The sequence below is a fragment of the Acinonyx jubatus genome, chromosome E1 (genome assembly GCF_027475565.1).
Source record: "Acinonyx jubatus isolate Ajub_Pintada_27869175 chromosome E1, VMU_Ajub_asm_v1.0, whole genome shotgun sequence".
NCBI lineage: Eukaryota > Metazoa > Chordata > Mammalia > Carnivora > Felidae > Acinonyx > Acinonyx jubatus.
In genome coordinates, this window is record NC_069397.1 from 60,100,980 (window position 1) to 60,127,005 (window position 26,026).

Genomic DNA, 26,026 nt, shown 5'->3' on the forward strand with positions numbered 1-26,026 from the left:
CGAGCCTCTGAATCAGTCAGCATTGCTACTTCCTAGCAGTTTGGACAAAATGCTTCATGGCAAAAGTGGTTCAAATCACTTTCTGGCACTCACAAATGAGTCACAGGACCTCCCGCTCTGCCAGACAAAAGCCAGACTGTGCGTGTCAAACCCTGGAGATGCTGGGGCCACCTGACACAGGGCCCTGTTGGGTTCCACACGCCCATTTGGACTCAAAGGTGAAAGACGGTAAGCACAGAGCCAACAACTTGAGGGTCCAAGGCTGCCCAGGATATGAGGGCTCCGATGTGTCCAGGAGGCAAAGCAGCCCTCCAGCTTGTAGGGAAAGAGGCTCCGAGGCCCACGTAGTCTCCGTGTGCTGAGGCCTTCGTGGGGGCCCTGGGCAGGTGGCCTGTGGGCACTCCAGTGAGGGCCACGCTCTGTCCACACAGCCCTGTGCCCTCTGGGCACTATGACAGCACCAAGGTGGGTGTCCAAACACTTCTGTTCTCTTTCTTGGGAAACTCACTCAGAAAAGACCGAATCAAAGATCCCCTTAAGCACGTGGCACTGTATTTTGGAGGGACTACTCTGCACACCAATCCCGCCGTGGCCAACTCAGTAACAGCCACCGTCCCCGCTTCTAACTTAAGCACACAGCCCTGCTGGAGGAGGCGTGCGGTTTTCTGAACAGCAGCAGGACCACAGAGAAAGGCCGGGTCATGCAGGAGGCCCGAGATGTGTCATGGGCATGGGCACAGGAGCCCCCACAGCCACCTTCCTCACATCTCTGAGACAGGCAGGTTTCACGGGACGACAGACTTGCTTGGTACAAACGTCTGCTCAGTGGGTACAGGTGGGGCTACCTGTGTGGAAGGAATGGAAGGAAAGGGTGGGGACAGTCCAGGGAATGACCCCCATGAATGAGACCACTCTGGAGGATCTAAATGTGTCGATGGAAGGCCAGAGCCAGGCCTGACGGAAGCCTCTCATCCTCGATGTGGATCCCCACTCTGGGTGAGGTGGGCAAGGCCCCGGGTTGCCCTCTGACGACCATAGCATGACCTGAGAGCTCCCGCAGTGAGGGAAGCAGATTCCAGCATGCTAAAGGGAGCAGGCCCAAGGTCTGTGTCATGCCACTTGTCCCCGCCAGCACCACCAACACCTCCACTGAACACGCTGGCCGCCCAGAGAGCAGCAAAAGGCCACGGTCATGCAGGGTCTCGAGGAGAGAGCAGCCAGTGGTCCCCAGGCTCAACTCCATGCTCCAGGAACTCGCCACAAGTGCACCAGGAAGATCCCCTGATCTGTCAGGAGGACCGAGGAAAGGGGGAGGCTGGGAGAGAAAGGACCAGAAACCAAGGACACCTGGATCACAGGCCTGCCGTGGGGCCCAGCAGAGGCCACCCGTGTGTGAATGGAAGGGCTGGGCCCCAGGACTACACACCTGACGCCTTGGCCCCGGGACAGTTCAGCCCAGCCTCCCAGGGGGCAGAAAGCACCAAACAAACAAAAAGCCATGAACCCATCTCAGAGGGCCTGGGAAGCAGAGAGAAGCGGCTGCCCTTGGAGCTGCTGGGGGAGCAGACAAAACAGGGGCACGCCAGGGACGGGACCTGAAAGCAAAAGATCCCACTCCTAAAAGCCACGGCTTTTAGGTGGTCATGGCTCACAGCTGGAAGGTCAAACTGTAAGATGCAAAATTAGAAGGAAATAGAAATCCCAAAGGGATGAGCAGACTGTAAGACCCAACATTCAAGCACAAGAGACCCAAAAGGGAAAAACAAAATAGAAAAAGAGGAGACTAGAAGCTAATATAGGAAAATTTATCTATTTGAAAAAAACCTTGAGACTATGCTTTGAAAGAGCTCACCAAATTCCAGGAACGATCAGAAAATTTCCAAATCAGAAAAATTCCAAATTCTAAAACCATGGAAAAAAATCTTACAAATCTTCAGTAACACACATATTTTAAAAACCAACAAATCGCAACTGACCCAGAAAGAAACATGAGGCAAACCCCAACACCTATTCACGCGGAAAGCTCTCAGCCAGCACGTGGCCCACAGTGCTCAGCAGGTTCTGCGCAGGATCCTGGTAAGCCAAGGGCGCTGCTGTCACCCAGCACAGCACAGGGTCTATTCGGTGCAGTGAGGCAAGAGCGGAGATGAGGGGCACAGAGACAGGAGAGGAAGAAATAAAACTGTCCTTATTTGCAGATGGCACGACTGTCTACCTAGGAAATCCTCAGGAATGTAGCCCCAAACCTAGAGCTAAAAGGGAGTTCTGCAGGATCAACACACAAAAATAATCACATTTGTTTATACTGACAACGAGCAAGTGAATGCAGAAAGCAATACTGCACCATCTCTCTACAGCTGCTTCAAAGAAAACGCCAACACAGCACAAACTTCACAAACCTGTAGGAAAGACACAAAGACCTAAGTAAGTGGAAACAGTGCCCCTCAGGCTCACAGCGCACACAAGCCCCTTCTACAGAGTGTCCTGAACCGTGAGGGCCCAGGCCAAGGCACACCATGTCCGTGGCAGGCGCCTGCAAGGTGGCGAGTGCTGTCAGCAGGGCATCCTGTGTGCAGGCAGGGGGTGGAGCTCCTCCTGGGCCTCGCTGAGAAGCTGGAGGGGACATGGGCCTGGCTTGTGCATGAGACAGTACGCAAGGGTCCGTGGAGGCAGTAGGAGGCGAGAAGGCCACAGGGCCTGATGTCGCAGTGGAGACGTTGGCTTTTGCTCTGGTCTGATTCGTTGACTGCTATACCCCTTGTCCCCAGTACCACCTGGCACATGAATGAATGAACTACCATCCGAGCAGCAGCCTGGGAGCTGCCACCAGACTGTGTCCCAGCGGCCAACGAGCCAAAATGCAACCCAGCAAAGGGGTCTTAGAAGCCCTCTTTGTGCAAAAGCATTTCATTTTTATGTACCACCTGTGGTCAAGTTCCACTCGGCGCCCTGCCTTCACTGCAGACCACAACCATCTTCTCCCGACCAAGGACCCCGCCCCCCCACAGACCCTGGCGTGCCCACAGGAAAGGCTGGCTGAAGAGGCAATCCGTGAGAGAGCTCATGAGGGCCTGCCAGAGCTCCCACTGTCCAGATGCCACCTTCACCAAATGACCAGACACAGCACGGTCAGGAACAGGGCAAATCAAAATCACACGCACCGAGGGGGCAACAAGAAGGTGCTCTGGACAAAGACACTGGCCTAACACTGGCATGAAGAAATCAGACAACCTGTTTGAAGGGGCAGTCTACAAGAGAAGTACCTGGGACTGTCCAAAGTATCAAGGACAGGCTATGGAATGTCCCAGACTGAGAGGATGAAGGAAACAGACACGTAACTGCGGTGTGTGGTTCTGAGCAGGTGACACACAAGCAGGCTAGGCGTGGGGGCATATGTCATGTATGTGTCCCTGCTCTGCTTGGAGGAGACGTCCTTCTTTGTAGGAAACAAAGTACTCGGGGTGACAGGCACAATGCTGGCCGCAAACCAGAGCTCTCGTACTGTCTTTGCGACTTTTCTTTACGTTTGAAACAGAAAAATGGGCAACAAGACAAAAGCTCACGTCCGAAGAAAAGGGAGCCACCGAGCTTGTTCTCGCCACGATTCCCGATCAGGAGGCACAGGTCGAGACAGTGAGGCGCAAGCAAAAGTCAAGAGACTGACAATACTGAGTGTTGAGGGGCTGTGGACCCACCCACAGCCAGGGCTCTGAGGGCGGCAGCCGCACAACGGCAGCGCTGCGTCCCTCCCCCAGATGGCCGCACGAGGCGCCCTCGCTCCCGCAACAGACTGTGACACAGCTGGAAGCAGCCTTCCCGGGGGATGGGCACATGCACTCCATCGGTGTGTGTGCAGTGCTGTGCGGGCCGCACACAAACAGGACAGGACAGGGGCTGAAATGAACCCGCACTGGTGTGCCGACTGCCTTTCGGCAGGAGCACTGGGGCAACTCCACGGAGAAAAGGCAGTGTCTTCTACGAAGTGTGCTGTGACCGAGTCCCCACATAAACACCAACTAGCCTTGAGTCCTGCTGCACACAGAAATTAGTATGAGATAGACAATGATCTGAATATAAAAGTAAAAACCATAAGCTACTAGAAAAAAATATGATAATAGTTTCTCCTCTGGGGCAAGCAGAGATTTCTTAGAAAAAAAATAAGTATAAAAGAAAAAAAACCTCTAAACCGAAGTTCAATAAAATTTAGAAGTTCTGCTCATCAAAAGACACCATTAAATATGAAGGCAAGTGACAGTGGGGAGAAAATATTTACAGTACAGGAATCTGACAAAGGACTTGCATCCAAAATATAGAACTTTCGTAACTAGTAACAAGATGAATGGCCCATTAAAAAAAAAAAAAGGCAAGAGATTTGGAGACATTTCACAAAAGAAATGAACGGCCAATAAACCCAAGAAGAGGTGCTCGACATCATCGGCAGCAGGAAAGCGCTAACTACAGCGGCCACGAGACGCACGGCACGTCTGCTGAATGGTTGGCACTGAGGCTGACAGCGTCCGCGGCACCAGAAGGTGGAGAGCCGCCACGCGGGCGCGGGGCAGCCTCTGGGCTCGGCAGGTTCTCTGAAGGCGAAGCAAGTGTCACCCTATGACTTGTCAACTCCACCCCTTGGTATGTTCCCAGGCGCGGTGGAGACGCAGTCCACAAAAAGGCTTGGATGCGAATGTTCACGGTGCTTTCGCTAAAATAACCCAGATAGGAAACTGCCCAAATGTCAGTAAACAGTACAGCATAAAAACGAATTGTGGCACGTCCACACAACAGACAATAAAAAGATAAGCTGCCGACATACAAAATGCCACGGAGAACCGTTACGCTGAGCGAAAAGCTACACACAAGGGGGCACGCTGTGTGATTCTTCCTGCAGATTCGAGCCCCACGCGGTGCTCTCTGGCCCACATTCTGGGTGGTGGAAACATTCTGTATTTTGACTGGGGTGTTAGGGGTACACAGTTGTCAAAACTCACCAAATTGTTCACCTCGTACACAATTTTCACATTGAAATCCTGCATTTCACAGTATATAAATTTCACCTCAATCTTTAAAACCTGAATGAACTATAAAGATTGGCAACAACAGTATGGATACATCTTAACAACGTTAAGTTTTAAAATATCACACACGGCCTGATACTCCTCGCATGCAAACAACTGAAATTTTTAACGAACTTTTCCAGATTGGTATAAATACCAGAGCTCCGCAGGGGTAGGGCCAGAGCGCAAGCCGGCTCTAGCTCTAGGCGACACAGTGAAGACACAGCGACCAGACCACACACGCACGACACATGGTGAGAGCGTGTCCTGAACAAGGCTCGTGACTGACTCAGCTCTCTGCTCCTGAAATCCTGAGGTCTACACTTAAAAAGGAGAAGAAATCACAGCGGAAGCTACAAAGTGTACCATGCTATTCAGGACTGAGGGGCACCCACCACGGTCACCACAAGAAAATGAATCGTCTTAAACCTTACGTGAGAAAAGTGAAAAGAAAGGCTGAAATGTAATGAGCATTAGAAACGAAGCAAACCCAACAAGACCAGAAACTAAACAAGTAAAACCAAGGTGCACAGAGAAAAGGCGCCAGGGGCAGCAGTCAAAGACATCCCCACACCGGAGGGCAGCACAGGTGCACGGCCTGTCTCTGTCCTTTACTAAGGACACCAACACACCTCCTGGAAGACAGGGCATCCCCTGAGCCATCCCCTCGGGCCTGCAGCCCCTGCTGGGGGCTGTGGCCATCCAGGACAGACTGTTCCTTGGTGGCTAACCACTGCCGGGGTCCCCAGGGAAGCAGGCGCAGACAGGTTCTCTGCGGTGGCGGAAAGTGGCGGGTACCCCTGGGGAGGAAGCGCAGGCCCCCCCCACAAAACCCTGTTACAAGCCCTCTTTTCCACAGACCTCCAGGGACTCAGGCCCCAGGCCTGATGCACAATATGTGCCTAGGGCTACCTTCTTTAAAAGCCAGACTTTTTGTTTGCTAATCTTACTCCACCCTCAGCCAGGAACTGTGGGGCCCTTCTGTGCCTCCAGGCCCTTGGCTAGGACAGCAAGGTGGTCGTGCAAATTCCACCGCAAAGCTCACCGAAATTTACTGCCCTGATTTCTTCCAACTAAACCCTGAGAACAAGTCAAATCTCTGGAGTCAGGGCAAGTCTTCTTGGTGAGACTTCAGCATCACCATCTTTTCAGACGCCCACGCCCAGAACGGAGACATCGTGATGCCCAATCCGGGGGCTTCCTGCTCCTGGAAGCAGGGACCTTGTGGCTCTGAGCCCTTGCCTGCCTCCCTCCCTACAGTTTCTGGGAGTGATGGGGCCAGACGTCCAACTTGCTCTTCCTCTCCCTGCCCACTGCGGAAGGGCACTTTCAGGGACCTGGTTCTCTGCCCTGCCCTCTGCCAGCTCAGTGGTGGCTATGCTGGCTTCCATCAGCAAGTTTATTCAGTGCCTCCCTGGTCTGCAGTCCTCACTGTTCTAAATTGGGCTCCACCTTGTCCAACTTGGCCTTCCTACGTTTTCTTTCCTACTCTCCAGTGAACAGAGAGAAAGCTGCACAGGATATCAGAGAGGAGAGGGCATCTTCAGCCCTCCTCTCTCCTTCTCCCGAGTCCTGCTGGCCTTGTCCATGTGGAGCCTGCACACCGAGAGAGCTTCCAGAATCCTGCCAGTGATTCTGGAACACATACACAGCAACGCATCCATGGCCATTCAAGAGAACACGTTGTCACTGTCCAGTATTTCATAAAGAGCAGCCCTAAAGGAGAACAAGAAAATCACCACCTCCCTTCACTCAAAGGCCCTAAGAAGCTCACTGTGGACCATGGTGGGTGTGACTGTCTTCAGTGGAAACTGTCTTTGTTTAGGAAAATGTTGGACAGACCATCTGAGAGTGAAAACAGGTCCCAGGGCAGGGTCTGGAAGGAGATGATGGAATGAAAGGGAGTTTTAGTCTAAGAAAAAGGAACCACAGCCCTGGGGCTTGTCTTCGAGAGCAGGGCTGTCCGTCAGGCAAACTTCTTCCCAAACCTCCCCCCACCCCACTCCCACCCCGTGTTCCTGGTAATCAAGGGAAAGGCTGAGCCAGTATGAGAAGAAAAGTAGGTTCATAGGTGGATTAATTAGCACGAGCAGAAATTCCGACACACAGCTGACCTTGCTCAACAGAACCCCCTAAGGAATGCCCAGAGGAGGTGGGTACCCTGTGTCCCGAGACCCAGAGGGGCCCAAGGGGAGACTGCATGCAGACAGACACTCTAAAGGTGGGTTTTCAGGTAATTAAAGAGAGGGGCGTCTGGGTGGCTCAGTCAGTTGAGCGTCCGACTTGTGATCTTGGCTCAGGTCATGATCTCACCGTTTGTGGGATCGAGCCCCGCATCGGGCTCTGCGCTGACAGTCTGGAGCCTGCTTGGGATTTTCTCTCCTTCTCTGCCCCTCCCCTGTTTACATGTATGCTCTCTCGTTCTCTCTCTCTCTCTCTCAAATAAAAAAAAAATTATAAAAAATAAGCTAATTAAAGAGAAAATCCATGGTTGAAATACACACTGTGCGGTGATGCTTTGCCTATTGTAATCATTTGTCATGTTACCGAAAATGCTTTTTAACGTAGTAATGCCCATGTACAGACTGCACACAAATCATTTTCAGAATTTCTGAGATCCCTACAAGTGAAATCTAGGAGTGGAGGGCATGAGCATTTTTTAAGTTCTTGATACAAAATGCAAAATTATGCTGCCGACGCCCCCAGTTCACACTTTGCAAATACTGAGTATACGCACCTCAGAAAACCCTGTTAACTTGGTTTTTAAAGCTCATATCTCACGAATGTCACTTGTGTTTCCTTGGTCACAAGTGATAAAAAGGTTGTGAGAGTTCAGCTGCAGTCTGACTGCTCCCCTCCTTCCTGATGAACCTTTCCTCCTTATAACTTGTGTGACCTCTGTCTCCCTAAGGCTGTTCATCCTTTAAGTGCTTATCCACATTGTCCCAGTTTATCTTCAGTTTTATTTATGTGATTCTCTGCTGTGCAATTCTGTATTTTTATGCCATCCTATTTATCAAAAATTAATTAACTCATTATGTGCTCTTGCAATTTAACAGCAAGAGCCCATGAACCTTAACTTTTAAGTCTGATCATTATATATTAGAATAATGATTTTCAAGAACCACACTAAAATGTAAGGTCATTTAATTATTCAACCACTACATATATACACATTTTAAGTAAAACAAAGAGTTACTTACCGAATCCAAAAAGCAAAGGTAAGACCCCGAGCTCTGTGCTATTGCTTGATTTTTAGAATATCCGACTGTTTTAAAAAAGAAAAAGAAAAGGTCTTTTATAATTCAATTTCTGATGGTATTTTCTTTCCTGAACTTAGAGTAACACATACTACTAGGAAGCTCAAAACATGGTACCCCAGCAGGTAAAATCCAGTTGGCTTTAGACGGAGTGAGAAGGAAGGGAAGGGAAAACCGTGTCCCATCTTTAGGGATGGAGACACAGTCAGTGTTACGTTGGGACGCAAAGAGCCCACCCAGACCCAGCGTGTTAAGGAGGGACTGCTCCCTGGAGGAAAACAAATTCAGCAACCATTCAGAGTATAACGAAGCTAACCCTGGGGAATATTTTCAAAAAAATCAAAACGTCACTGAATGGAAATGTCTGTGTAGATGCGAAGCAGTGACACGCGTGTGATTGGCTGTTAAGCACTCGCCGAACGGGATGCTTTATCAGTACTTAGCTGAATGTATCTCTCAGTGGTGGTTCCAGTCACTGCCAGCGTTTACTATGTCTGCACATGCACACACCTAGGGGCTCCCCTGCTAGGTGCAGACCCCATGTTCACAAGGTGTGACTGTCCTCAGATCCCCGACGTAGAACGGAAAAGCTGAGAGCACACCACGCTGAGAATGGACATCCCTGTGCTGCCCATGTACGCGGGTGATGTTCACACAGCACACGAGGATGGCAAATTCATCCAGAATCGGGAGGTCACCTTGGGAAGAGGGCAAAACCAGAAGGGAGATGGGGGTCTCTGAGGGTGGGTGATGTTGGCTCCTCCTCCAGGTGCCAGTGACATGGTGCTGGCAGTTTGTGAAAATTAATTGAACTGGACAATTATGATAAGTGCACTTTTCTTACGGATGTTATGTTTTGTTTTGTTTTTTTAAGCTTGTTTTTGAGAGAGAGAGAGAGACAGAGCATGAGCAGGGGAGTGACAGAGATAGAGGGGGAGGCACAGAATCTGAAACAGGCTCCAGGCTCTGAGCTGTCAGCACAGAGCCCCACGTGGGGCTTGAACTCACAGACCACAAGATCATGACCCGAGCTAAAGTCGGACGCTAAACTAACTGAGCCACTCAGGCGCCCCCTCTTTTTTTTTTTTTTTTATAGTGTTTATTTTATTTTTGAGGAGGGGTGGGTAGGGACAGAGACAGAGAATCCCAGGCAGGCTCCACGCTGTCACAGAGCTTGATGTGAACCCACGAACTGTGAGATCATAACCTGAGCTGAAGACAGATGCTGAACCGACTGAGCCTCGCAGCTGTCCCGGATGTTATGTTTTACTAGATGTTTTAAAAAGTCTTTGGCTTCAAAGTGATTACGACTTACAACTGGGTTGGAAAAAGTGGCTGCGTGCCCACTGAGCCGTGCTGGGGTAGCGCCAGGAGAAACAGCAGAAGCCACAGCCTGCCACGGTGTGGGGAGCACCGGGCTGTCCGTGGCAGGTGGGAAGGCAGGCCTGGCCAGTAAGGAGCGTCAGCAAATTGAGCTGAGACAGCTGAGTCCGGACGGAGGGCAGGGCAGGTTATGGGAGGATTTAGAGGGGCCGAAGGGGCCTCAGGGGCACAGATACACGCTCCACAGAAAAGAGGCTGCCAACACCTGAGTCGAGGTAACCATCCGGTTACAGATTTGGTGCCACGGAGGAAAGTCACACGAAGTGAAACAGATGTGTGCAGAGGTAAAACAATAAATCCCTCCAATAATCAGGCTCAGGCGACCTGACCAGGTTCCTTGGCGCCAGGGACACAGCAGCACACTTGCCTCAGGCCACATCAGAGCTCTGGGTTTTCTGTGCTGAGGACAGCGCCTCTCCGAGGGGGGAGAAGGCAGCTGCTCAGTGGGGGGTTTGAGCAAATTCCAGCTCCGGGAAGTCTCCCTGCACCGGTGCCCTGGTGCAGGCTGTTTCCACGCAAGGTGGCAGCTCAATCTTAGCATGAATCCTAGAGCTTAGCCAATGCCAACCGGTTGGCAGACCGGTCCCAGATCTCAAAGAGCCACAGGTGTAATAAGCAGAGAAGAAGGGCACAAGGGGGGGCCCTGGCAGCCGCACCGGCAGCTGCAGAAAGCGCCATCATCACCGCCAAGCACAGCAAACCCAGGGAAAGGTCTCACGCGGTCGAAACCCAAGAGCCGTATGAAGAAGATGAAAATGGGAAGAGACGGCCCACAATCACATTTAAACTAGCAGGAGTTCTGTTTAAAAAGCTGCTCAGTAGAGTCAGGTTTCAGAAGGGGTACAAATCAAACCCCAGAATTTGGATAATGGAGGAAAATGTCTCACTAAGGAAGCTGGAAGTTCCTCACAATGAGTCCTATGTTTGGCAAAGACAAGGAATTTGCTTTAATATTACTGCCTTGAAGAAAGTCAAATGTTTGTGCCAGGGCCTGCTGTCTGGGGGGCTGTCACAAAGGGACGCAGCTGGTTGTCATGGTCACAGCAGGAAAAAAAACGCAGCCCTGGCGGGATTGGTGTCCTCACTCTTGGGGAGGGCGGAACTGTGCTGTACTTTCATTTGAGTAAGTGACCACATTGTTAAGAAATGTTTTGCTCTGTTATGATATGAAATAATAAGTGAATCTTAATCCAATTTAAATAACTCCGCACTCCTGAAAAAAGAAACACTTTGGATTTATGCTCTCCAATAGTCCATGTAACTTTTCCTGCTTAAGAAAATACCATTATAGGAAAATCTGCCCTTTCAGATCTAATCAAATTAACTCCATCCCACACTCGTGTGTTACGGGCCCCCATGACTCTGCCTTGCCCGTCTCCAAAATGACAGCAGGTTGCCTCCATTTCTTCACACTATTACAACTGATTTTTCTTAATTGACAAAATACATACAAATGTGACACGACTCAAGTTATATCTAATCTGTGGAAATATTTTATGAAAAACAAAACTTGTTTCTAAGATGGAGGTCAGAGAAGCAATCACACCAGCCACCAAAATGCCTTCAGCTTATTTTATCAACTATGGAAGATACAAAACATCTTAATAAAAGACGATTTAACAAGGATGTTCAGACTAGTTTCAAAATCCACAATTCGTTTACACACATTTCAGATGCAAGTTGAAACAGATGTTCTACAGTAACTGATTTTTTAGTTTTCTATCTCAAACAAACTGGAGACAATGCGAATAAGAAATCATTTGGGGAAAAAAACAGAACGTCTTCTGGAGGCATGAGATCATGGGGAAGATCAGGATGACAAGAATGGGGCAGGTCCTGGCCCCAGTCACTGAGCCCCACTGAGAACTCAGCAGCCTCCCCCTTGAGCCCCCTCGCTTCCCGACACTCCGTCCCCCCTGCCCGCCTTCTCCCACTGCCACCTTCTGCAGGCCCTTTCCACAGAGGAAAAGGAATCGTATTTTATGTACGCTATCCAGAACCTCCACTCTTTCGACCCCTCTGCTGATGCAAGTAACGGTGATGATCTGCTTCCTGCTGGCACGAGGATTATATCCGTGTAAGAATTCAACAGAGAAACGGCAGGAAGGCCCTTCCTACTTCCCAAGGGAGCGCTGATGATTACGGTAAAAAGAAACTAGCGAAGGTGTTTAAGAAGAAATTTACCTGCAGTGGTACTGTAATTGAGCATCCAGAACATGGAGAAGTAATTCAGCTACAGGGTGACCAGTGCAAGAACATATGCCAGTTCCTTGTAGAGACTGGACTGGCTAAGGACGACCAGCTGAAAGTTCATGGGTTTTAAGTGCTTTTGGCTCACTGAAGCTTAAGTGAGGATTTCCTTGCAATGAGTAGAAGTTCCCTTCTGTCCCTTGTCACAAGTTTAAAAACCTCACAGCTGGAGCGCCTGGGTGGCTCAGTCAGTTGGGCATCTGACTTCAGCTCAGGTCACGATCTTGCGGTCCGTGAGTTCGAGCCCTGCATCGGGCTCTGGGCTGATGGCTCAGAGCCTGGAGCCTGCTTCTGATTCTGTGTCTCCCTCTCTCTCTGCCCCTCCCCCGTTCATGCTCTGTCTCTCTCTGTCTCAAAAATAAATAAACGTTAAAAAAAAAATTATTAAAAAAATAAATAAATAAACGTTAAAAAAAATTAAAAAAAAATAAAATAAAAAAATAAAAACCTCACAGCTTGTATAATGTAACCATTTGGGGTCTGCTTTTAACTTGGACTAGTGTAACTCCTTCGTGTAATAAACTGAAAAGAGCCAAAAAAAAAAAAAAAAATGGGGCAGGTCTTAACACTCCTCTAGCACCTATGTCTTCTCAACAATGGGACAGGCACCTGCTGCCTGCAAAGGAAACTGAGGCACAGAGAGGTGAAGGAGTGTGTGTGTGGGCGGGGGGGGGGGGGCGGGGCGGCCACCAGGCTGCCTCCTGCCCAGTCTTCTGCCCCAGAAGGCAGGGCCACCTAGAGGCAGTGCCAAAGACTGGTCTTTCAATATGAACTTTATAAAATGGCAGGAGAAAAAGCTTTCTTTTAAGTGACCAATTTTAATGACCATTTGTGGTTTTAAATTTTTTCTAAAATGTTTACATTTTCCTGCTCTCCTAAGTAGGGTATGGGATGCTGTTTGTGATGGATGTGGTGCAGAGTCAGGGGCACTTTCTGGGAGAGAAGTATCTGTTTCATTCTGTGAACTCAACTTCTTAACTCACCTCTGTGAACATCCACCCTCTCCTTGGCCCCGAAACACAAAGACAAAAACACAGTGCTGGCAGGACGCTGCAGAAGGGGAAGGCAAGGGGATTCAGAGGCTATGCGTTGAAGCAGCACACTGTTTTGCAGAGAGCCAGTGTTCAGAGAGGTTAGCCCTGTTCGAGGGTGGACCCTGTGAGCTCTGGGGGAGACAGCTTGGGTTCAGGGCCCCTCTGTGAACTTGGAGTAAACCAGCAAGTCCAGCAAGGATCAGTGCACCTGCCCCAGAAGACCAGGAGAGCTCTGTGAGGTCATGCCAGGGGCACACAGGCGAGGGTCAGGAATGAGACCAGGGCAGCCTCCTGACCACCAAAACTGGCAGACTGAGCAGAGAGAGGAAACAGGACAGGAAACAGGAAGGGGCTTTGAGGGCAAGAAGCATCTGGGAAGAGTGGACGTCCCTCCCACTCACACCTCTCCTGCTCACACCTTGCCACGCTGAAACACAAACCCTACCCTGTACCCTGACTACCTGTCCACCCTGAAAGGAAAGTCACATGCCAGTCTGAACAGAACTAGTAACAGAGCCAACACTGCTCTGGCCCTACAGGAGGGGATCCAGAGGGATCCCAAACTTTCACCCTGCCCACCCCTGAAATATGAGGAGAGCTGCAAGGTTCCCTGAGGACCGCCCATGAGGGAGAGGGGCTGGCGCCACACTACTCCTGAGGTTAATTCTCAACTGTGGATTCACCCCAGCCTCTCTCAGGAAGTGTCCACAAGTGTCCACAATCCCAGTGCAGAGGCTGCACCCAAACCAATCACTTGAGAAGACCTTAGGGTAGGACTCAGGCATCAGGGCTCCCAAAACTCCGCAGGTGCTTCTCACATGTAACCAAAGCTGAGTCCCACTATTTAAAGAAGGACACACTCCTAAAACCTGCAGGGGCCTGTCCTCCAGCTCCAGCCTCATCATCTGGACCTCCTCTTCCAACCCAGCAGTGTATGCAGACATGCTATTTTCAAGTCTTACACAAAAACTTTAAAGTGAAGCTAAAGGAAGCCCAATATATTACAATTAAAGCTAAGAATGTAAAGCTAATCATGCAGTATAAAAACAGAGGGTGAATGAAAAGCAATGATACTTTGACCCAGCATTATAAATTTCAAACTCAAAACGTAAAGACAAAAATCTTAAAAACTTTCAGAAAAGATACCTTTAAAGAGTCAGACTGTCATAAGATTTCTTATCAAAACCAGAGGACACCAGAAGATAATGAGGCAATCCTTCAAAATTCTAAGGGAAATTATTTTGTATGTAGAATTCTATACCCAGCCAAACTGTCAGTTGAGCCTAAGTACAAAACGAAGACATTTTCAGACATGTAAAAACTCTAAACATTTTACCATCTACACACCAGATATGGAAAATTTACTTTAAGGAGTACTCTAGCAACACTAAATAACACTTATAAGACAAAAATTAAATAAAAGAAAAAGAGAAGGAAGGAAACCAAACAATGGCATGTGTAGAAAGCAGAAGAGAACAAGACAAAATGTTTTTACAGGCTCCACAGACCCTAACACTTGGGAGCCCCCAGGGCCCGGCATGGAGTCGGCCGCAGAGGCGCCCAGGTCTGAGTCTGAGCCAGCACAAGGTCTGCAGTGAATGATAGTCACTCACCTGTTATACTGCAAGTGCTGTCTTTACAAGCTCTAAAGTGTCGGCATCAACTTATTATTAAAGCACGTAAAATAAAAAGTTATACAACAGAATGTGAAGATTACACACCCTGAAAATATGACTATATTATAACAAACAAACTCCCTGAGGGGGGAACACAGGAAGTGTGGTGAGGAGCACTTCAGCAGCTAAACATTTCCTCTTTCACGGTGAGCACTGACCCACACTGTGTGAGTCAAACAAATCAAATAAGAACCAAAAAACACTGGTGGCTTCCAGGGTGTGGGGCTTCTAGGTTTCACTGTAGACCTTTCTGTATGCCTGAATTTCTTTTTATCAATGCTAGTATTAAAAAAAAAAAGTGTTATTCCTCAAAGCAGACATTTGTGAGAATGAATAAATGCTTTTTTTCTGTCATGTACATTCAGGCTGGAGGGCTAGTTCATATGGAAGGCTGAGACAAAGGTTGTTGTGCTATACATGATTACTGCTTGCACAAATGCTCTACCAGCAAGTCCAAGGCCTTCTGCTCTTATCCCTAAGCCAGTCACCAAACAAGCACCAAAAAGCTACAGACCAATTTTCCGTATGTCTACAGATGCAAAAATCCTAAAGAAACCTGAATAACTATATTGTATAAAAACAGTATCATGTCATTGCAGGTTTGTTCTGGTACTATTCATTATTAAGAGAAATACTAACACACTGTACTAAATATGTTAGGAGAAAAAAAAAAGCAATCACCTTAACAGATACCTAAGAGACATTTAATAAAATTCTATACTGATCCCTCATTTTCTGAACGCTTGCTAAGTTAGGAATCACAAGTTAACTTGAGAAAGGTATCTGTCAGAAAGCAACAATAAATATGATACTTAACACGGAAACACTAACACTCCCACCAAGTCAGGAACAATACAAGGATTCAGTAATGTGGCCGCACATTGTTCTTCCTGACTTCTTATCCCAAGAGAAAAATATGAACAGTGAAGTATAAATTAGAACAACAAAACGAAAGAATAACATTTATTCAGGATTAGATCGCCTAAATGGAAAATCAGAGATATCGTGAAAAACTAAGTTGGATAAGATAGTGCACCAACAAACTGGTAGTCTACCCCACCCACCAATTCCCAGCACTAGAAGTGCCTTGGAAACAAAAGAAAATTGTAAGACTCCTTCCTCTATAGGAGACAGAAGGAGGCTGTACCCTGGCAGGGGAGGAAACCCAAATACCACAGTCCAGGGACTTAGTTAGGAAGAACTTCTGGGTTCTTCTGTTCAGGCGAAGCTGACCGCTTGGGTGAGCTGACTGGCCATCCCTCCCTCATCACCATGAAGCCAAAGAACAGCAGGCTCAGGAGGCACCAGCAGGGCGAGGAGAGGCTGTTCCCACTAATGCACAAGACCAGCAGTCTCAGGCCTTCCCCTTCCCTACTCCCCATCTACTCTGCAAAGGGGAAGCAATTGCATGGGACAAAGGAAGACGGAAAGGTAGAAAGAAGGGAACAAGGCAAGAGAGGGAGGAAGCAGACAGAAGCCGTACAGGATGGTTACCTGAGGGCAAGCTCACCTGTATGGGAGGTGAGCTGGGGGCAGCACACAAGGACTAAAGGAAAGGTCCTGCATCTTGTGATGAGATGTCCTCATCACAGGGTCCACCAGCCCCCGCACAAGTGCCAGACGAGGACACACAAATGGTAAGGAAATCATCACCAGCAGGCCGCCACTGCAAGAAGTGTAGTCTTTCGGGCAGAAGGAAAATGACAGCAAACGGAAATGTGGATCTGGAAGTGAATGAGCAGCGCAAATAGTGACTGTATGGGTGAAAACGTGATTCTCTTTCTTATTACATATGTCTCATAACAGTTAATGCCAGTGTCCTGTGCGGTTTACGATACAGGCAAAGTAAAACGCAGGACAAGGTAGCATAAAGAGCAGAGAGGAGAAACGTGTGAATACTGTTGTAAGGTTCTTATGTTACACGTGTAGATGGACCTTTGAAAAGCTGATCTTGGTAAACTGAAGATGTATACTAAAACCCTAAATCAACCCCTAAAACAGCAAAACTAAATTATAGCTACTAAGCCAACAGAAGATAAAATAGAACCAAGAATTTTGATTGGAGTCCGGCTCCGGGCATGACAGCATGCAGAGCTCCATGGATTGCCTAAATAGAAGCCTGTGAACATCACGCGGAACCAACTGCCATTCAGTCTCTGGAAGTGGGAATTGAAGAAATATTTACTGAAGAAGATGACCGAGACTCAGTAAGAACAGTGAGGGTCTGTGGTACTTGAACCAAGACCTGCTCCACCCCTCCCTCCCCAAAGAGGAAACCCCACCTAGACAGACACTCAGGTTCCCCTTCCCCTTGCTAACATACAGAAATCCTGGGGGCCGCAGGACATCGGCATTCGTCACCCTGACGGCAGGCTCCTGTTGCTGTGGCTGAGTCCCCAACAGTGGAGAAGCAGGGCTCCTTCTCCCCCCACCCCCAGCTTCCAACCTGGGACAGGGGCACTATCTACCTTGGTTGTGGTATCACCAAGAATATTAGGGTCCCCAACGCCCTTGCCCTGGCTTGTGGGGAAGGGGCCCCTGCCCCTGCTCCATTTGCAACAGAGTGTGGAGAAACCCACTCTTGCACTGTGGTGAAAGACACCTGGTAGAGGGGGTAGGGGTCGGGTCTCAAGTGGCTTCTCAGGGCAGTCAAGGCACAAGGCAGGGGGTAACATACTCAAAGTACTCAAAAAGAAAAGCTGTTAACCAAGAATCCTATTCCGGAAAAGTTATCTTTCAAAAATCAAGGAGAATTAAGACATCTGCCTTATAAACAATACTAAAGGAAATTCTTCAGGCTAAAAAGACTGACCCAAGGGATTCCAGGGAGTACTTCAAATCCATTAAAAAAAAAAAAACACAAAAAACCAAAGGTAATTGTTAATTATAAAAGAAAATATAAATATATATTTCTCCTTTCCTCCTTTAATTGATTTAAAAAGCAATTGTATAACACAACATATAAATAATGTATTGTTAGGCCTATAACATATAGAAATTCTTTATCTGGCAAAATCATCCTCTAAAAATGGACAAATTAAGATATTCCCAGATCTAATAAGTGATGAGGGAGCTCGTCACTAGTAAGCCTGCCCCACAAGAAATGCTAACGGAAGTCCTGCCGGCTGTCATGCAAGAGCACCAGGCAATAAGCTGAAACCATACGCAGGAGTGAAAAACACTAATAAAGGTTACCCATAGGTAAATATAAAATCCAGTACTGTTCTATTTTTACTCTGAATGTTTTCTTATCTAAAAGTCAAATACATCGAGCAATGATTATAAATCTACGTCAACGGGTGCATGAAATTGATGTAAGCTGTGAACACATAAAGTGGGAGGTACAGAACTGCATGGAGCAGAGCTTTAAACACTACTGAAGCTAAGCTGATGTTAGCTTAAACTAGATTGTCATAAGTTTACTACATTAATTGTAATGTCCACAGTAAGCACTAAGAAAATAACTTTCAAATACACAGAATAGGAAATAAGAAGGGAGTCAAAATGGCATACTAAAGAATTAAGCACAAAAGCACTGATGCAGGATTATGGAACAAAAAAGAAGTAAGATGCACATATAGCAAACAACAAAATGGTAAAAGGCCTTCTTTTTTCACTAATTACTTTAAACATAAATACATGAAATGCTCCAATTAAAGACAAAGACTGGGAGAATAGATTTAAAAAGTACATGACCCATTTATTTATTTTTTAAAAATATTTATTTATTTTTGAATGTTATGTTTATTTATTTATTTATTCGTGAACCGTGCGATCATGACCTGAGCCAGAGTCGATCCATTTAAATGCTGTCTATAAGAGATTCACCTTAGATCTAAAGGCACAAAGGAGTTAAAAGTGAAAGGACAGAAAAATATATTCCATTCAACTAGAAACCAAAAGGGTTTCTAGGGGTGGTTGGCTATACTGATACCAGGCCGTAAGTCAAAAAATTTTATTAGAAACAAAGAATGTTCTATATTGATAAAAGGTCAGTCAAGAGGACATAGCAATTATAAAACCATATACACCTAACAGGAGAGTCCCAAAATAAGTGAAGCAAAAACTGACAGAATAGAAGTGAAAAACAGTTCTACTAGAATAGTTGAAGACTTCAAAACCCCACTTTCAATAATGGATAGACCATCTAGACAGATGATCAATAAGGAAACAGAAGACTTGAACAACATTATAAACCAAAAGACCTAACAGACATATACAGATGCCCTACCCCAAAACAACAGAATATCCTTAGACATATTTCTAGAATATGCTTAGATACTCTTAAAGACACATTCCCAGAGATATGTGGAAATGGAAACACAACACACCAAAACTTGTGGGACACAACAAAAGCAGTGCTCGGAGAGAATTTGCAGCTATAGATGCCTATGTAAAAGAGATCTCAAATCACTAACCTAATTTCACATGTTAAGAAGCTAAAAAATTAAACACACAACTAGCAGAGGAAGGAAGTAATAAAGATCAGACCAGAAATAAATGAAATTGAAAGTAAAGAGAGAGAGAGAGAGAGAGAGGAGAGAAAATCAGTGAAAACAAACATTGGTTCTTTGAAAAGATCAACAAAATTGGCAAACCTTCAGCTGGACCAATAAAAGAACTCAAATTACTAAAATCCAAAATGAAAGTGGGTACCTTACTACTGACCTTAACAGAAATGTAAAAGCAGTCTAAGAGAATACTACAAACAACTGTGTGCCAACCAATTAAACAACCTACATGAAAGGGACAAATTTCTAGAAACACACAAACTACCAAACCCAACCCAAGAAGAAATAAAAAAATATGAACAGACCTATAACAACTAAATAGATTGAATCAGTAATCAAAACCTTACAACAAAGAAAAGCTCAGGACCAGATGGCTTCACTGACGAATTCTACCAAACATTTAGAGAATAACACCAATCCTTCCCACACTCTTCCAAAAAACAGAAAAAAAGGAAACACTTAACTCATTCTATGAGGTCAGCTCCACTCTGATCTCATAGCCAAAGACATCACAGGAAAGGAAAATCACACACCAACATCCCTTACAAACATATATGCAGAAATCTCCACAACAGGTTAATCTATACACAATCTATACACAAAAGGTAAATTAGTGGTGGCGCAGGGCTGGGGGAAGCAGGGTGTGGAGGATGATGACTGAAGGGTACCAGGTTCCTATCTGAAGTGATGATAATGTCCTAAAATTGACTGTGGGGGTGGCTGCACAGATCTGTGAATATACCAGGAACCACTCGACTATATACTTTGATGGGTGAACTGTGTGGCATATGAATACATTTGTTATAAAAAATATTTGATTAACCCAAAAGAAGGCAGAAAAGGAGGGAAAGGAGGGGAAAAAACAGAAGCAACTAATATAAAACTAATAGCAAGAAGACAGACTAAAAGCTATCATTAGTCACATTAAATGTAACTAATGCAAACATTCCAGTTAAAAGGTGAAGATGGTCAGATTGGATTCGCTGTCTATAAGAATCTACAGGGAGGGGGTACTGTTTAAAGGAGGTGCCCTTCAACAAATGGGTTAGAAGTTTAAAAAGATGGAAAAGATATACTATATTAACACTAGTCAAAATAAAGCCAGAGCAGTTAAATTAATATCAAACAATGTAGATTTCAGAGCAAAGAATATTAGCAAGATAGAGAGGGTTATTTCATAATGATGAAGGGTCAATTCTTCGTAACAACCCTAAACATTAACCGAGTTTCAAATTATTGGAAGCCCAAACTGACAAAACTAGAGACGAACAGACAAATGTACAGAGTTGGATATTTCAATGCCCCCTCTCAATAATGGAAAGAACAAACAGACCCCAAATTGGCAAGTACACAGATTTAAACAAGACTCCTCAGCTTGACCTGATTCACATTTATGGAGAACTCCATCCAACACCATTGGCTACACAACCTTCTCAAGTACACGTGGGACATTTGCCAAGACAGGCCACAACCTGGGCCATAAAATAAATCTTACTAAATTTAAAGATTCAAGTCAAAGCATGTTCTCTTACTACAGAGGAATTACATTAGAAATCATTAATAAAAGATATATGGAAAATCCCTCAAATATTTGGAAACTAACATACTTCTAAATAAGCCATGAGTCAGTAAGTCAAAATAAGAAGGTGTTTTGAAACTGAAGAAAAAGGAAAGGAACATATCAAAATTTGTGTGATGTTTCTAAAGCAATAGTAAGAGAAAAATTTCTATTACTAAATGCCTATGTTAGAAAAGAAGAAAGGTCTCAAATCAGTGACCTCAGCTTCCACCTTAAGAATTACGTGGGGCACCTGGATGGCTCAATTGGTTAAGTGTATGACTTCAGCTCAGGTCATGATCTCATGAGTTCGAGCCCCACGTCCAGCTCCATGCTGACAGCCCAGAGCCTGGAGCCTGCTTCAGATTCTGTGTCTTCTCCTCTCTCTGACCCTCCCCTGCTCATGCTCTGTCTCTCAATTATAATAAACAAACATTAAAAAAAAACCAACACAGAATTAGGAAATGAAGTCAGGTGCCTGAGTCAGGTGGCTCAGTTGGTTAGGTAACCAACTTCGGCTCAGGTTATGATCTCACGGTTTGTGAGTTCGAGCCCTGTGTAGGGCTCTGTACTGACAGCTCAGAGCCTGGAGACCGTTTTGGATTTTGTGTCTTGCTCTCTGCCCCTCCCCTGCTCATGCTCTGTCTCTCTTTCCTTCAAAAGTAAATTAAAAAAAAAAAAAAAAAAAGAATTAGTAAGTGAACAAATTAAATCCTAAGTAAGCAGAAGAAAGAAAATAATACAGATCTGAGTGGAAATAGAAAACAGGCAAAATAGAAAAAAGAACTATATAGAAAATCAATGAAACCAAATGCTAGTTTTTTAAGATTAAAAAAAATTGGACAAAAATAAATCAAATGTCACAAGAAAAGAATTTTAAGAAGTAGAGGTGACCAATATTATGATCAATCACACTACAAATAAAAACACCCTAGTTTTTTGTTAGGCTGAATAAGTAAAGTATGCATGGTGGTCTCATACAAATCCTTACCAAAGAGTAAGAAATTCAGGTGTACTGGGTTCTTAACAGGGATAAACTTTAGGGGTGCCTGGATGGCTCAGTCAGTTGAAAAACCAATTCGATTTCAGCTCAGGTCATGATCCTAGGGTCATAGGATTGAGCCCTGCATCAGACTCTGTGCTAAGCCCGGAGCCTGCTTGGGATTCTCTCTTCTCTCTCTCTGGCTCTCCCCTGAGTGCGCTCTCTCTCTCTCAAAAAAAAAAAAAAAAAAAAAAAAAAGAAGTGATAAACTTCATTTTTTAGGATATTTTTCACCAGAATTTGAACATGAAACTATTTTTTTTTAATTTTTTTAACGTTTATTTATTTTTGAGACAGAGAGAGACAAAGCATGAACGGGGGAGGGTCAGAGAGAGGGAGACACAGAATCTGAAACAGGCTAGGCTCCAGGCTCTGAGCTGTCAGCACAGAGCCCGATGTGGGGCTCGAACTCACGGACCGTGAGATCATGACCCGAGCCGAAGTCGGCCGCTTAACCGACTGAGCCACCCAGGCGCCCCGAACATGAAACTATTATGAAAGTTAATAAAAGGAAACTTTATTTAGTAGAGTGGAGTTAGGAGATGGGCAGGGGGAGCTGTGGGCCCAGCACTAGTTAGCAATCGCAGACCCAACAGGAGGAGAGGCACCTTGCAGGTGGATACTACTTACTCAGCAACAGGAAGGTTTCCTGCTGCTCCGGCAACAGCCCAGCCAATGAGAAGCCACCATACTTCCAGCTCCCAGTATAGTCCAATGGACATTCTGTTTACAACAGCCCCGCCCAACCTCCTGCCTCCTCTATAAAAGCCTCCCCGCCTTACTCTCCAGACTTGCCTGTAATTCTGGTGAGGTTTTCCTGTCCTAGGTTGGGATTCTCTGCTATTCTCAAATAACCCCATCTTTACCAGTAAAATAGTTGGCAGTGTTGTTTTAAGGTTAACAGTGTTTAAATACACAAGTCATAAGAAACCATTCCTTACAGTTGAATAATAAACTAAACAGGGTCACTAACCTCCTCGGGGTGAAGGAGAATCATGTCCTCCAATGACCACGAGGACACCAGAGTTTTCCAGTTTCACTTTCCATTTCTCAATGATAGTCATAGACTTGTCCTGAAAGCACAAGGACATTGGCAGTTCAGGAAGCTTCCCTCAAAACAGATGTGACTGTTCATGCTAGGGCTAAATCACCAACAGGAAGTTCATAAATACCTTACTAGCATCATTAAAAACCGAGAGCTCCATGGAGCCTTCAAAGTCCTGTTGCAAAACAGACTCCAAGCACTCGTCCAGCCACAGTTCAGCGTTGTAGACCGGGAGGATAATAGACTGCAATTCAAAAGAAGTGGATTAATAAATGTAAGTGTGAGGGCTAATAATGCCTTTCCTCCATTCCAGTTTACTTTCCTGTTAACCCCGAGCATTAGCCCCATGCTCATTTCCAAAGGGTGAGGCCCGACATACAGAATAATTGGGAATAAGGCTTCCAAAGAATTTGTCACCAAAACAGAAGGTGTCTGTTCCTTCTCTCCAAGCTCTAATGTTCTTTTGCTCCGTAAGATTTATTATGTCTTAGATTTCACTGAATTGTCTTTGGGATACTTTTGAAAAGGAAACAAAAATATTAAAGGCATAAAAGATTTTCACAGTTCAATGGCAAATTCATGTGTTCTCCAATCACTGGTCAGATACATCATTTCGGCAACTGTGTATTTTCTAATTCACTCATAAAAATAATCTATTGGTCCTTTTCTTGGTGGAGTAAGCATTTTCGGTGAACCATGACATTAGAGAAACTCCAGCAAAGAAACTCTTTTCAAGTGCCTGCACACAAGCTTTAACAAAGTATGGGGGTGGGTACTGGGAAAATGGGGGTGACCTCCATCTATCTCTCTCTCCTTTTGCTCTACTGAGTTTGGGACAGTTTGGTGCTGTCTTTCTCTCCTACAGCCCAAATCAAACAAAAATCTCTAAAGTGTATGGAGTAAAACAAGTGAAACCTGACTGCCAACAAAATAGCTGATTACTGGAATTATCTTAATTTTGTACGTTACGACATTAAGCAATATGAAATACCCAAAGACAGAAATTACAGTCTACCCTAACCCTTGAGTTTATACCCTAATGAGGAGTGGACAAATTCCTACACAAGAAGACAGAACACGGTCATCCAGGTGTGTTTACACAGTGCATATGCATACACATACGCATGGGCACAAACGATATGCACATACATGAGTATTCAGTATCTACATGCAGTATAGACAGGATTACAAAAATACTAAATCTGAATACGGTTTTGAAAAATTCATAGATTGAAAAATATAATTCAGTCAAATTCTTTACTCTGAGGATCTGATTCAACAGCGAGAACCCTTCCTGAATCTGTTAGCCAAAAAGTGGTTACCTAATTTACTCACATATTTACTTTCCTTTTAGTGTTTATTATTTTTGTGAGTGATAGAGAGCAGGGTAGTGGCAGAGAGAGACACACACAGAATCGGAAGCAGGCTCCAGGCTCTGAGCTGTCAGCACAGAGCCCAACTAGGGGCTGGACTCACAAACCATATCATGACCTGAGCCCGAGTAAGAAGCTTAATCGACTGACCCACCCAGGCACCACATATTTACTTTTAAAGTATTATTCTTTAATGGAAAAGAAAAAAGGAAAGCATGTTTTTAATGTCCCCAAGATCTACAATAGAAAACAATGTGGATTTCCGTCAAAGATGGGTCTTGATTTAAGTTCTGTTGGCACTCTTCTGCTGGAGGTTGCTTTGGGCAGAGACCCCCCCCCCAGGAAAGCTCCTGGTAAGTGGTGACCCTCAGTAGGCGACGTGGGGGTGAGGAGAAGGGATAGGGAAGGAGCAAGAGAGAGAGCGGAGGCTGGAGGTAAGAGGAGGCGAAGGGGAGTCGGGGAGGGAGGGGACGGGAGGAGACGAGGGAACGAGGGGAGAGGACGAGAGGAGGGGAGGGGACGGAGAGAGGGGGGAGGGGACAGGAGGAGGGGCCGAGGTGGCCCCGCGGCCCGGGCACCTACCACTTGGGGCGCCGCGGCGCGGTCCCCGTGGGCCTGCATGGCAGCGCGCTCCTTCAGCCGCCCCGCCCCTTGAGCCCGCAGCCACGCCCACGTTGGCTTACGGCGCGTGCGCGGGCGGCTCGCCCGGAATGCCCCACCCCACCAGGCCTGCCGCCTCCGGTTGGCGTGGTAAGCCGGCGATCTAGCGGGGAGTGGAGAGGAGCGGCCTAGAGAGGCTGGAAGCACGGAGCGGGGGAGCAGCGCCCCCGCGCGCCCGGGGCGGGGAAGGGGGCGGGCCCGGGGAAGGGGAGGCCTGTGGGGAGGAGAGTGGGCGGGGCGGTGGCGGGTCGGAGGGGCGGGCCCGTTGGGAGGAGGAGGGCTCGGGGGGGCAGGGGCCGACCTGGGGAGGGGAAGAGCTCGGGCCCAAGTGGAGCGGGGAGCTGAGGGAGGGCGGGAGGAGGGCAGGGAAGGGGGCAGGCCGGGGCGGGGGGGGGGGGTCGGGGGGAAGAGATGGACCCGTGGGGAGGGGAGGGGCAGGGGGTGGGCCCTGGGGGAGGGGGGGCGGGAGGGTTGGGGAAGGGGTGGGGCGGGCACGTGGGGAGGGGCAGGGGGCGGGGTCGGCGAGCCTTGGGGAGGGGGAGGGGCGGGAGATGGGCTCCTGGGGAGGGGGCGGGGCCGGCCGGGCGGTGATGTGTGCGGGTTCCTGGAGGCTGGGGCCTTGTGCTTTGGCGCTTGGGCGGCTCTTGTGTCCCCGTGTGTCCTCTCTCTGCCCTGTCCTTGGGCCCCCCAGCCCTCCTGCTCTCACCTGCGGGAATTAATCAGCTCTGGAGTCCTCAGTGAAGTAAAATGTTACAAACATCCTTTGGTTGTGGAGAAGGTGGGGTTTGTGAGAAATCACGCTGTGCTGTTGGTTACAACTTAAAATCCAAACCAGATGACCTTTAACATCACCTTTTTTTTAAAAGAAAGGAAGCACGTGACAAGTCATCTGACCGACCCGACGCAGGACCAGGAGAAGGCTGAGAGGGAGACGAGGACACCCGAGCCTTCCCCCAGGAGGAAGGGGCGTAGGGGCGGGGCCTCGGTGTGCCGCGGGCCTCCACCACCCCTCATTTCTGCCTCCCCAGCCGGACAAGGGTTGTCTGGGCTCAGCGCTCCTGTCCTAGAGCCCCTAACCCACGTGTGTCTCCTTGCAGCTCTGTGCAGCAGAGTCCCCGAGACCCTTACCCCACTGTTTGGCACCGAGTAGTGGTGTCCTGTCAGCGGTGTGACCCCTGGG

General features: G+C 47.1%; 1 protein-coding gene and 1 pseudogene across 10 annotated transcripts in view; one reads left to right on the forward strand and one right to left on the reverse strand.

Annotated features, from left to right (window-relative positions):
* Positions 1 to 24,921, reverse strand: part of B3GNTL1 (UDP-GlcNAc:betaGal beta-1,3-N-acetylglucosaminyltransferase like 1) — a 98,003-nt gene extending 73,082 nt beyond the window's left edge. For 7 of the 10 annotated variants that reach the window (XR_008294143.1, XR_008294142.1, XR_008294141.1 and 4 more), the window contains exons 1-4: positions 24,769 to 24,921; positions 22,941 to 23,057; positions 22,742 to 22,841; positions 8,258 to 8,322 (exon numbers count right to left, since the gene is read on the reverse strand). Coding sequence is in view for 3 of the 10 variants with exons in the window: in XM_027052136.2 (XP_026907937.1) it covers positions 8,258 to 8,322; positions 22,742 to 22,841; positions 22,941 to 23,057; positions 24,769 to 24,807 (321 nt within the window). In the remaining 7 variants the exon portion in view is untranslated. Of the gene's footprint in view, positions 1 to 7,367; positions 8,197 to 8,257; positions 8,323 to 11,881; positions 12,061 to 22,741; positions 22,842 to 22,940; positions 23,058 to 24,768 lie in introns of those variants that run through there. The other 3 variants (XR_008294145.1, XR_008294144.1, XR_008294146.1) reach the window with 3 other exon arrangements.
* LOC128313434 (eukaryotic translation initiation factor 1-like) lies at positions 11,558 to 12,498 on the forward strand (annotated as a pseudogene).
* Positions 24,922 to 26,026: the final 1,105 nt, after the last annotated feature.